The sequence below is a fragment of the Panthera leo genome, chromosome D2 (genome assembly GCF_018350215.1).
Source record: "Panthera leo isolate Ple1 chromosome D2, P.leo_Ple1_pat1.1, whole genome shotgun sequence".
In the NCBI taxonomy this organism is placed as follows: domain Eukaryota; kingdom Metazoa; phylum Chordata; class Mammalia; order Carnivora; family Felidae; genus Panthera; species Panthera leo.
In genome coordinates, this window is record NC_056689.1 from 71,553,111 (window position 1) to 71,565,439 (window position 12,329).

Below are 12,329 nucleotides of genomic sequence, written 5' to 3' on the forward strand. Positions count from 1 at the left end.
TTTATAATATTCCCTAGTGTTTTTCAGTTATACTATTGTCATATTATTACTCAAAATTCACAATTTGAAGAAAGAAATATGTGTCTTCAGACACATTTTGCCTAATGTTTTCTGAGAAAGCTTTGTTAATAACTGCAATTATTAATAATTGATATATTTATCTTAAAATATTTGTTATTCTATTTGTGAAAATGAACTTCAAGGAGATTATTTAAAGCAATAAGAGAAGATTTAGTTCTTAATATATAAATGTTCAAATAAAATGTAATTAAATTGATACAGTGAAAATGGAATAATAGGAAACATGAGAATATAGTACACATCTGACAAATCTGTATTTCTTTCAGTATTTGGCAGGTTTATATACATGTTCAATTTAAACATTTTTTTTTTATGGAAGTTAGGGAAAGTAATCTTTTAAAAATTGATTACAATTTATTTTTTAGATCAGTTTTAGGTTCACAGAAATTTTGAGAGGAAGATATAGAGAGTTCCCATATGTCCTCTGCCCCCACATGTGCTTAATTCCCCCACTGACAACATCCCCTACCAGAGCGGTACATTTGCTACAGGCGATGAGCCTACATTGGCACATCACTGTTGCTCAAAGTCCAGAGTTTACATTAGGCTCCATTCTTGGTGTGCTACATTCTGTGGGGTTTGACAGTTGTATAATGGCATGATTCCATCATTATAGTATCATATACAGCAGTTTCACTGCCTAAAAATCCTCTGAGCTCTGCCTAGTCATCCTTCTGTCTACTCTAACACCTGGAAATCACTAATATTTTACTGTCCCCATAGTTTTGCCTTTTCCAGAATGTCATATGGTTGGAATCATACAGTATGAATGGAATCATACAGTATCATACAGCTTCTCAGATTAGTTGCTTTCACTTAGTAATATGCATTTAAATTTCCTTCATGTCTTTTCATGGCTTGGTAGCTTACTGACTAGTATTCATTGTCTGGTTGTACCACAGTTTGTCTACTCACTACTAAAAGAAATCTTGGTTGCTTTTGGAAAGTTGTGACAATTGTGAACAAAGCTGCAATAAACATCCATGTGCAGGTTTTTATGTGGACATAAATTTTCAGTTCATTTGGGTAAATATCGGAAAAGTGTTATTGCTGAACTTTAATGTTAAGTGTTTAGTTTTGTAAGAAACCATCGAACTGACTTTCAAAGGGGTTGTATTTTGCATTCCCACCAGCAATGGATGTTTCTGTTCCTTTGCATTCTACATATTTACCAGCATTTGGTATTGTCAGTGTTTTGGATTTTGGCCATTCTAATAGGTATGCAGTGGTATCTCATTGTTGTTTTAGTTTGCATTTCTCTTGACATATGATGTGGAGCATTTTTTCATTCTTGCCTCTGTATCTTTGGTGAGGTGTCTGTTTAGGTCTTTTGTCCATTTTCAACTTGGGTTGTTTATTTTCTTATTATTGAGTTTTAAGAGTTCTTTGTGTATTTTAGATAACAGTCCTTTATTAGATGTGTCTTTTCTAAATATTTTCTTACAGTGTATAGCTTGTACTTTCATTCTCTTGACAATATCTTTGCAAAGCAGAAATTTTAAATTTGAGTTTAAATTTTAATGAAGTCTAGTTTATCAATTTTTTTTCATGGATTGTGCCTTTGGTGTCATAACTAAAATATCACCAAACTCAAGGTCATCTTGATCTTGTATATTATTTCTGGGAGGTTTATAGTTTTGCTTGCAATGCTCATCTGTTCTTGCATAATGGATACTTTATCCATTAGAACCTTTAGCATATTAAACATAGTTGTTTTAAATTCCTGGCCTGATAATTCCAACATTCCTGCCATTTCTGATCTGATGCTTGTTCTGTCTTCTCACATTTTTGTTTTAATGTTTATTTATTTTTGAGAAAGAGAGCATGAGCAGGGTAGGGGCAGAGAGAGAGGGAGACACAGAATCCAAAGCAGACTCCAGGCTCCGAGCTGTCAGCACAGAATCCTATGTGGGGCTCGAACCCATAGTTGTGAAATCATGACTTGAGTCGAAGTCGGACGTTTAACTGACTAAGTCATGAAGGCACCCCTTCACATTGTTTTTTTGTCTTTTGGTATGCTTGTAATTTTTTTCTTGATAGCCAGATATGATTTATGGGTAGAAGAAACTGCTGTAAATGGATTGGCTTTTAGCATTGCAGTTGTAGAATATGGAAGGAGCAGAAGTCTTCTATATATGATTAGGTCTTAGTTTTCTTGTGAAATTGTGCCTCATATTGTGGACTTCACCAGTACATCTCAGTTTTTTCCCCTTTCTCAGGTGGTACATGATGGTCAGAGGGAGCTGTATTTGTGTATCTCTTTTCCCATGTGGAAGTCCAGAGCAGGCTAGAGTTGGATATTTCTCTTTAACAGGTCAGTTAGGCTCTGATAAAAACCTCAGTAGTTTAGGCTCTGTTACATAGTTTTTCCTGGCCTTGTTAAGAACAGAAAACTCTGGCATATTTCAAAATACCTTCGCCTGCTGGAAGCAGAAGAAGGTTTTTCTTTGATGTTCACTGGGTGCTCTTGGAGGTAAAACTCACAGAAGTGTGTGAATGCCCCATGACTGGGTCCTTCTGGGAATTTTAACTCTCAGAGTTGCCCACAGTGAGCTTCCGTAGTTCCTTCCCCTGGCACTGTTCCCGTAGAAGTTTCAAATTTGGTATATTACAATTCTCTGTATCCTCCTCTCTGTCTCTCCAATTTTCCGCAGTGATTTTCCCTGTGACCTCCTCTGACAGATCTAAGACGAGTTGTTGACTTTTCATTTTGTGCTGCTTTTTGCTTTTTGTTTGGATGGAGTGGTAACTTCTGAATCCATGACATGCAGGATCAGAAACCAGAAGTCTCCAGTAATCATCTGATGGCATAATTTCTTACAGATTGATTTTTAAAATTCTTACACATTTCAAAAACCATATTGAATGTTTTACAACTTAATTTTTCAAAAAGCCCAAAATAAATAAAATAAAAATGATTGCTCTAATTACTTGTAGTTTACACACAGTCTCGCTACTATTCATAACTTGGAAAAATAGCATAGCCTACAAAATCTTTCCTGTATTATTGTCTAAAAAACATTAGTTTTTGTCAGTATTTGAATCATTATTAAATACTAGAGATGGATTTTCCTGTTCATCTTTCAGCAATGCCTGTTGCTTTGTTGTACTCTTGAGTAAAAGGAAAACCAACATTACCTTATGCACTAGTTTCATATGTAAAATAAAATCTAAGAGAATAAAATGTTGCTCTGAGCATGACATTTTGTAACCTGTTATTAAAGCCTAAAATCAAATAAATAAACGGAATTAGAAGATTACTAGTTTGTCAATCAGCCAGTACAAGAAACTGAGCCTTCTTTCATCTAAGATTTCCCCAGCTGTTTGGAAAGCATTAACAGGAATGTTGTATTTGAGAATAGTTTAGATTTACTTTGTATGTAATGCTTCTTCAAGCCATTTTGTTGGTTATATATCCTTAAAAAGAAAGTCCTAAAATAAAATTTACTTTCTATAGACCATAAATATAAAACTAGATTTATTCTGGGTGAAACCTAGTAGAGATCTACTTCAAATCATCACATGATGGTAAATAATTGGAATGTCAAGATAACATACCTAATTTTATATTTTTCATTATTTCCTGTTGGTTTTGTAGCAACTTTATATAAGACAATTAGAAACCAGTAGACAATTAGAATAACCCAGTCAACAATACTGTGGGGTAGCTACAATCATATATATAAGAGAAGTATTTCAACGCATGAAAGCTAAAGGGGTATGGTAATATATGAAATGTTCAGTTATCTAAGGATCTTTTAAGTGATGTACCATTTAGCATCGTGTGTTGCCGAAAAAAATGTAAATTTTAAAAGGAAGCATGTTCATGCTAATGGATTATTTGTTTACAAAAATAACATTATCCAGTTGTAGTCAATGGTTCAGTGTTCTTCCTTTTTAAATTATTATTAAAGAAATAGAGGAGACAGTACTTATTTTCCCGTTCTTATATCCAATCTGAAATGCTCAGCATGCCAAAAATTCTTAATAACAAATCATATTATAATTGATGAATTCTTTAACCAATATTCTATTATCCGTACGCGGTTCACTGTATTGAATTCCTGATGTTCACTGAGAAGCTTCTGCCATTCTTGTTTGCAGCAATCTGAGGAACATTTTTCGTTTCCAGTAATAACAAAACACTGAGTGGAAATTAAGTTATTACCACCTTAACAATGGAATTTGGTTTATGAGAAATTACCACTTCCCCCCTCTAGTTTTTTTCTAGCATGTGGCTAGAAGAAACATCATTCATGATGTCTTGTACCTCTGTCACCGTCGTCTATAGATAAATGATTCCCAGGACAAAGAATGCCTTTTCTAGCAAAATGTCAATAAAAGTAATGAAAGAAAGTCTCAGCCCAATATAGGATACTCTGTGAATTAAAATTTTAAAACATCACATAGTAGCTGTGGTATATATAATGCCAAACTATAATATGTTCATCCTTGGAAAAGATATCACAATATTCATAACATTGCTGAATATTATAGATTATTCATAATGTAAACAAAAAGTTTGAGCTTCAGCTCAACCTTTGAATCTTGGAGGGATATTCTGCAGCCCTGAAAATCAGTAAAGCCTTTTCTTGTTGCCTGGCTGAGGAAGGGATCTGGTGGCCATGTTCCCATCCAGTTTGACTCTTTAGGTGAGATTGATTAGGTAAATGCTAGTATCTTGGACCCTTGGGAAGAACATTGTCAGTGAAAGGCAGTACAAATGGGGCTCAGCTATCTCAGGGAATGGGCAGGCAGCCTTTACACTGGACAGTCACAGGCAGATGCAGAGTTTTTCCTTGAAGGCCTTTACTAGGCACAACAAGAACAGCTAACATGGCTCTATATCACAGACAATGGTAAATGTGGTCTGTAGGCCCCTGGGTCCGCTTTGAGGCAAAGTTCTCAGGAATCTTGAAGTACTGACTTCGTTTTTCTCCATGTCATGGTTACCACACACCCTTTTTCACCTATTTGTTCATTTATCTCCTCTTTGTTCATGATGTATGTTTTATTTGCTTTAAGTAACTGCTGACTCTTTGGTATTATTACAAAAAGTGTTTACATTAGCTACAGACAACTTTTCATATTCTTTATTTCAGATCATACTTATTTTTCCATTAGCTTAAAATTCTATTTGAATATAAAGTCATATAACATATTTGTTAATGTTCCTGTCATGCAGCTCAAAATTGTTCCGGATTGAGAACCTGTGGGCATTGTTTGGAACAGCCTGGATGTGGCTGGTGCAATGATCCTAGTAACACAGGAAGAGGACACTGCATTGAAGGATCTTCGCGAGGACCAATGAAGCTTGTTGGAATGCACAGTAATGAGATGGTTCTTGATTCCAGTCTTTGTCCTAAAGAAAAGAACTATGAGTGGTCCTTTATCCAGTGTCCAGGTAATAAAAATGTGATCAGTATAATTTCAGTTTGGAAACCAAGAATGATTTTGTCTTTCTTACAATAAATACTTAGAAAAACATAATGAGACTCAAATTTCACCGATAAAAAAATATTCTTCCCTATATCCATCGCTGTTGTGTAGATGGCATTCTACACACTATGTTTGGCACAATATATTTGGCTTCATATGAAAACTGGACTCATGCCCGTTTTCTACCTTGTAATATATAGTCTTTCATTGTTCATAGTTTTACGGTATCTTAGAATTCAGAGGCAACTCAGAAGATCCAGGCAAACTTTGTGCTAAGTGTGAGAATGTTTTAAATAACATTTGTGATGGAATCAGCTGGCCTCATTATGAATACCATACGATTTTGAAAGTTAATAGTTTTCAGGTTTTTTTCCATAGGAAGTCTCTCATGCTAAATAAAAACAATCTTCTTGAAAGATTACTTATTCAGTATATTTTTATTGAGTGCCTACTATGTTCCAAGGGGCATTTTAAGTGCTAGAGACACAATTATTAACAAATTAGACTAAAATTATTCCATTCACAGAGCCTAGTTGAAATTAATAAAATTAATTCTATACACATGCGTATATGAGGTTAAGTGCTGTTAAATAAATAAAATGCCATTAACTAAAGTAAGGAAGGGGAATAAGGCTTGCAATTTAAGAAGGTGGTGAGAGAAGAGCTCACTGAGAAGTAACAATAAATACTTCATATAGATGAGAGAATGAGTCATAGGGATATCTAGGGAAAGTGTCTTAGAACAGGTGACATCCTAACACAAGGATAAGCGAAATAGTTTATTTGGGAAGTGAACCTAGGAAGCACAGTTGAGGGAAGAGAGAGTTTTAAAGAAGGGAGAAAAACCAATAATACTAATAATACTAATATACCAATAATTACTAATCTGGATACTATACTCGGAAATTTGGACTGACACTAGGTGACCTACGAGGACCATGTAGGTCTAGGGACCTACGAGGACCATGTAGAATGCTCCTCAGAGTTAGGGACCTACGAGGACCATGTAGAATGCTCCTCAGAGTTAACCTGCTGAGGGACTGGAAGGTGGTGCACTTAGATGTGGCTTCTCATCCTTCATTGGTTGGGTGATGCCTTTGGAGGTACGGTGCTTCGGAGCTGTGCCAACAGTCTGGTTACTAGCTTGCCCTGGCTGGTGAAAAGTAGAGATATTGCAGAACTTGCTTTAGGTGAGTCACCGACAGTGTGCTGTACTGAAACCAGATGGACTGAGGGAATGTGGTGCAGAGTGCAACAATACCTGCTACATAAACTTTGAAATATGTGAAAAGCAAAAAAGAACAAATACTGGTTTGTGAAACAACATGATTAAATCTTAAATGCTTTTTGCTTAGTGAAAGAAACCAGACCCAAAGGCTACAAGTTGTATAATTTCATTTATAAAATGATCTGGAACAGGCAGAACTGTGGGGATGGAAAACAGATCAGTTATTTGCCAGAAGTAGTAAAGGTAAGGATTAATTTCGAGGGGGCCTCAAAGTGGAGTTTTTGTGTTATAGAACTGTTCTTTCTGACAATGTGTAGGTTGATACATGAATCCATGCATTTGTTAAAACCCATGTTTTATACCACAAAGAGTGAACTTTCCTGAATGCAAATTAAAAAGAAAAGTCACCTAGAATGTCAGGAGACCCTAGGGTGTAAAGTAAAATTGTGACAAGTAAATTTAACTATATTAAAAAAGCCATAACATCATCAAAAATAGGAAAAAAAAAGGGCTTACCTAAGTAACTTTGGAAAACAGTGTTTTGACTTAATACCATAAAGCTAAAGAAAAAAAAAACTGTACATAAAATTGTAATCTGATTAGTAAATTTGCTTATCATGTGGTATAGGTTAACAATTCTAACAATACTTTATGTGTTTACTAGGCTTGGAAAATAACTTGTATTTTAATGTGAGCCAAGTTTTCCACTGTCAGAAAAAGAAATTAAAAATAAGCAAGGAGTGAAGACTACAAAGAACCCTGTGGTATTGGATTAGGGTCTGAGCTAACAGCATGAATTCATGTTTATTTTAATATATATACAAAGAGGTGTGTGTGTGTATATATATATGTATATATATATATATGTATATATATATATACACACACACACACACACACAAAGAGGTAAATATAGATATATGTGTGTATACATAGTTTAGGGTATACATGTATTTTCTAGTTCTGTTTGTCAAGACGGTCTAGAAGCCATGACATCCGAGAAGCAAAAACACATATAGTGCCTATATCTTGGTTTTTAAATACTGTTTTCCAGTAAGAGACTCCTAAAAACTGAGAACAAACTGAGGGTTGATGGGTGGTGGGAGGGTGGGGAGGGTGGGTGGTGGGTATTGAGGAGGGCACCTGTTGGGATGAGCACTGGGTGTTGTATGGAAACCAATTTGACAGTAAATTTCATATTAAAAAAATTAAAAAAAATGAAAATAAGTAAATAAATACTGTTTTCCAATGAGAGGAACCAGGGCTCTATGGAGAAATGGTTAATTCTAGGGCCTGGATTGGGAGAATACATGATGATCCTGGAGCATTGTTTGGTGCCCCAAAGTAAGAAAGAGCTTAAAAAAAAAAAGAAGAGGGGATCATGATCATGCCAAAGAGACACAGTACCAACCTAAAAGAATTCTCAGGGGAATGAAGTTTGAACAAAAAGTAATGATTGTATTGGGTTACAACTCAACAGAATAATATCCATGAATCTAAACTGATTTAAATTGATTTAATAAGTAATAAATGGGTGAGAATGAACAAAATTCCTTACAGAAGAATTCTAAATAATAAATGTAGAAGGAGTGAGAAAAATTAAAAAAAAATCACTATTAGAAACCCACAGTAATACTAGCTGTAAGATAATCCACTTATGTTGAAATTTGGGAGTAAAACGATACGGAGAAACAGGGTATTTGTGTAGCTTTAAAGCTTTGGTAGTAATTTCTCAGTTTTTTTTTTTTTTTCATAGTGTTTCAAGTTTTTATTTAAATTGTAGTTAGCTAACATACAGGGTAATATTTGTTTCAGGAACAGAATTTAATGATTCATCCCCTACACACAAGAACAGTGTTCATTCTAACAAGTGCCCTCTCTAATGCCCATTCAGCTACCCACCACCCTCCATCAAACCTCAGTTTGTTCTCCATCTTTAAGTGTCTCTTATGGTTTGCCTCCCTCTATGTTTTTATCTTATTTTATTTTTTCTTCCCTTCCCCTTCTATTTTGTTTCTTAAATTCCACATATGAGTGAAATCATGATCTTTGTCTTTCTCTGATGACTTATTTCACTTAGCATAATACACTCTAGCTCCATCCATGTCATTGCAAATGGCAAGACTTCATTCTTTTTGGTGCCTGAGTGATATTCTATTGTGAGTGTGTGTGTGTGTGTGTGTGTGTGTGTGTGTGTGTGTATTACATCTTTATCCATTCATCAGTCAGTGGACATTTGGGCTCTTTCCATAGTTAGGCTATTGTTGATAGTGCTGTTATAAATATCTGGGTACATGTGCCCCTTTGAACCAATATTTTTGTTTCCTTTGGATAAATACTTAGTAGTACAGTTGCTGGGTCACAAGGTAGTTCTATTTTTAACTTTTTGAGGAACGTCCATACTGTTTTCCAGAGAGGCTGTATCAGTTTGCATTCCCAAAAACAGTGTAAGAGGGTTCCCCTTTCTCCTCATCCTTGCCAACATCTGTTGTTTCTGGCGTTGTTAATTTTAGCCATTCTGACAGGGATGAGGTGGTATTTCATTGTGATTTTGATTTGTATTTCTCTGATGACGATTGATTTGAGCATTTTTGCATGTGTCTATTAGCCATCTGTATGTCTTCTTTGGAAAAGTATCTATTCATGTCCTCTGCCCATTTCTTCACTGGATTATTTGTTTCTTGGGTGTTGAGTTTGTAAGTTCTTTATAGATTTTGGATACTAATCCTTTATCTGATATATCATTTGAAAGTTTCTTTTCCCCTTCCATTGGTTGCCTTTTAGTTTGTTTATTGTTTCCTTCTCTGTAAAGAACCTTTTTTATCTTGAAATCCCAGTAGTTTGCCTTTGCTTTTGTTTTCCTTGTCTCTGGAAACATGTCTAGTAAGAAGTTGCTATGGCTGTCTAGTACTGTGTTAAATAACGCTGAGAGTTGACATCCCCATCTTGTTCCTGACCTTAGAGGAAAGCTCTCAGTTTCTCCTCATTCAGCATATTAGCTATGGGACTTTAATATATGGTCTTTATGATATTGAGGTATGTACCCTCGATCCCTACTTTGTTGAGGATTTTTATCAAAATTGGAAAGTGTACTTTGTCAAATGCTTTTCCTGCATTTATTGAAAGGATCATATGGTTCTGATCCTTTCTTTTATTATGTGGTGTATCACATTGGTTGATTTATGAATATTGAACCATCCCTGCAGCACAGGCATAAAATCCTATTTGATTGTGGTGAATAATTCTTTTAATGTACTGTTGGATTTGATTTGCTAGTATGTTGTTGAGAATTTTTGCATCCATGTTTATCAGGTCTATTGGCCTGTAATTCTCTTTTTTAGTGGGGTCTTTGTCTGGTTTTGGAATCAAGATAGTGCTGGCCTCGAGAATGAGTTTGGAAGTTTCCTTCCATTGCTATTATTTGGAACAGTTTGTTAAGAATAGGTGTTAACTCTTCTTTAAATGTTTGGTAAAATTCGCCTAGGAAGACATCTGGCCCTGGACTTTTGTTTGCTGGGAGATTTTTGATTATTCAGTTTGTTTGCTGATTATTGGTCTGTTCCAGTTTTGGTAGTTTATATGTTGTTTCTAGGAATTTATCCATTTCTTCAAGATTACCCAATTTATTACCATATAATTTTTCATAAATTACCTTATGTGTTTATATTTCTGTGGTTTTGGTTTTGATCTCTCCTCTCATTCGTGATTTTATCTATTTGGGTTCTTTCTCTTTTCATTTTGATAAGTCTGGCTAGAGGTTTGCCAATTTCATTAATTCTTTCAAAGAACCAACTTGTACTTTCATTGATCTGTTTTTTTGTTTTGTTTTTATTTTGTTTCTATCTCATTTATTCTATATCTTTATTATTTTCTGTATCTTTATTTTTTCCCTTCTTCTGCTGGCTTTAGGCTTCATTTACTGTTCTCTTTATAGCTCCTTTAGGTGTAAAGTTAGGTTGTATAGTTGAGATTTTTCTTTTTGAAGTAGTCCTGTATTGCTATATACTTCCCTTATGGCTGCCTTTGCTGCATCCCAAAGGTTTTGAACCATCGTGTTTTCATTTGTTTCCATTTCTTAAAAGATTTCTTCTATAATTTCCTGGTTAACCCATTCGTTCTTTAGTATGATGTTCTTTAACCTCCATTTATTTGAGGGCTTTCCAATTTTTTTTTTTTTTTTTGTGGTTGACTTCAAGTTTCATAGCGTTGTGGTGTAAAAATATGCATGATATGATCTCAGTTTTTTGTATTTTTTGAGGCCTGATTTGTGACCCAGTATGTGATCTGTTCTGGACAGGGTCCCATGTGCACTCAAAAAATGCATATTCTGCTGCTTTAGGATGAAATGTCCTGAATATATCTGTTAAGTCCATCTGGTCCAAGGTGTCATTCAAAGCCATTGTTTCCTTGTTGATTTTCTGCTTAGATAATGTCCATTGCTGTTTGTGTGGCGTTAAAGCCCCCACCTATTATTGTATTATTCTCAATGAATTTCTTAATGTTTTTCATTAATTTATATATTTGGGTGCTCTCAAGTTGGGGGCATATATATTTACAATTATTAGGTCTTCTTGTTGGATAGATCCTTTATTATTATATAGTGCCCTTTTTCATCTCTTGTTACAGTCTTTGGTTTGAAATCTAGATAGTCTTATATAAATATGGCTATAATTTCTTAACTACTTCTGTGGAAATTATTATGTTAAACTGGCTATCTATGAGAATTCTCTATACTGTCTAGATCATTAAAATTCTTTGCATAATATGATAAGTGTGTATAAACTCGTAAAGAATTTGTTGTCCTACCTAAGTGAAATTGACTTAGAGCTAAATAACAGGAGTATAAATAGGAATTTCTATATATTTAGAAACTAAGGAATCTGTTCTAATAACCCATGGGTCCTAGATAACATAATAAAAATTAAAAAAACATTTTGGATTGAGTGATAATTAAAATGATGTAATATATTAAAATTTTGTGCCATGCAGCTGAAGCAGTGCTTACCAAGAAATTGGTAGTTTTTTGGTTTTTTTTTTAATTTTTATTTTTTTATTGTTTAATATATGAAATTTACTGTCAAATTGGTTTCCATACAACACCCAGTGCTCATCCCAGAAGGTGCCCTCCTCAATACCCATCACCCACCCTGCCCTCCCTCCCACCCCCCATCAACCCTCAGTTTGTTTTCAGTTTTTAACAGTCTCTTATGCTTTGGCTCTCTCCCACTCTAACCTCTTTCAAGAAATTGGTAGTTTTAAATGCTTACATCACAAAAGATGAAAGGCTGAATACTGTGATGTAAGTATCCATGTCAAAGGTTAGGAAAAGCATAAAATTAAAGCCAAATAAAATAGATGGAGTGAAATTAAAAAATAAAGGATGGAATGGAATAAATAATAAAGATAAAAGTTGCCCTTTCCTTAAGGTCATCCCTCTGCAGAGTTTCTCCTTAACTTGCTGTGGGTAGCATTTGGACTTTGTCTAGCGTATGGTGAGTTTTAACTAGGTGTGCTTTGGTCTGCTTGTTAAAAGGGCCCTGATCTTATTTCCACTAGAGCTGAAGCATTGTAGCACTGTACG

General features: G+C 34.7%; 1 protein-coding gene across 5 annotated transcripts in view; it reads left to right on the plus strand.

Annotated features, from left to right (window-relative positions):
- The window catches only part of ATRNL1 (attractin like 1), a 777,769-nt gene that overhangs the window by 175,629 nt on the left and 589,811 nt on the right, over positions 1-12,329 (plus strand). For all 5 annotated transcript variants that reach the window (XM_042908168.1, XM_042908169.1, XM_042908170.1 and 2 more), the window contains exon 18: positions 5,267-5,485. In XM_042908168.1, the coding sequence (XP_042764102.1) occupies positions 5,267-5,485 (219 nt within the window). The remainder of the gene's footprint in view (positions 1-5,266; positions 5,486-12,329) is intronic.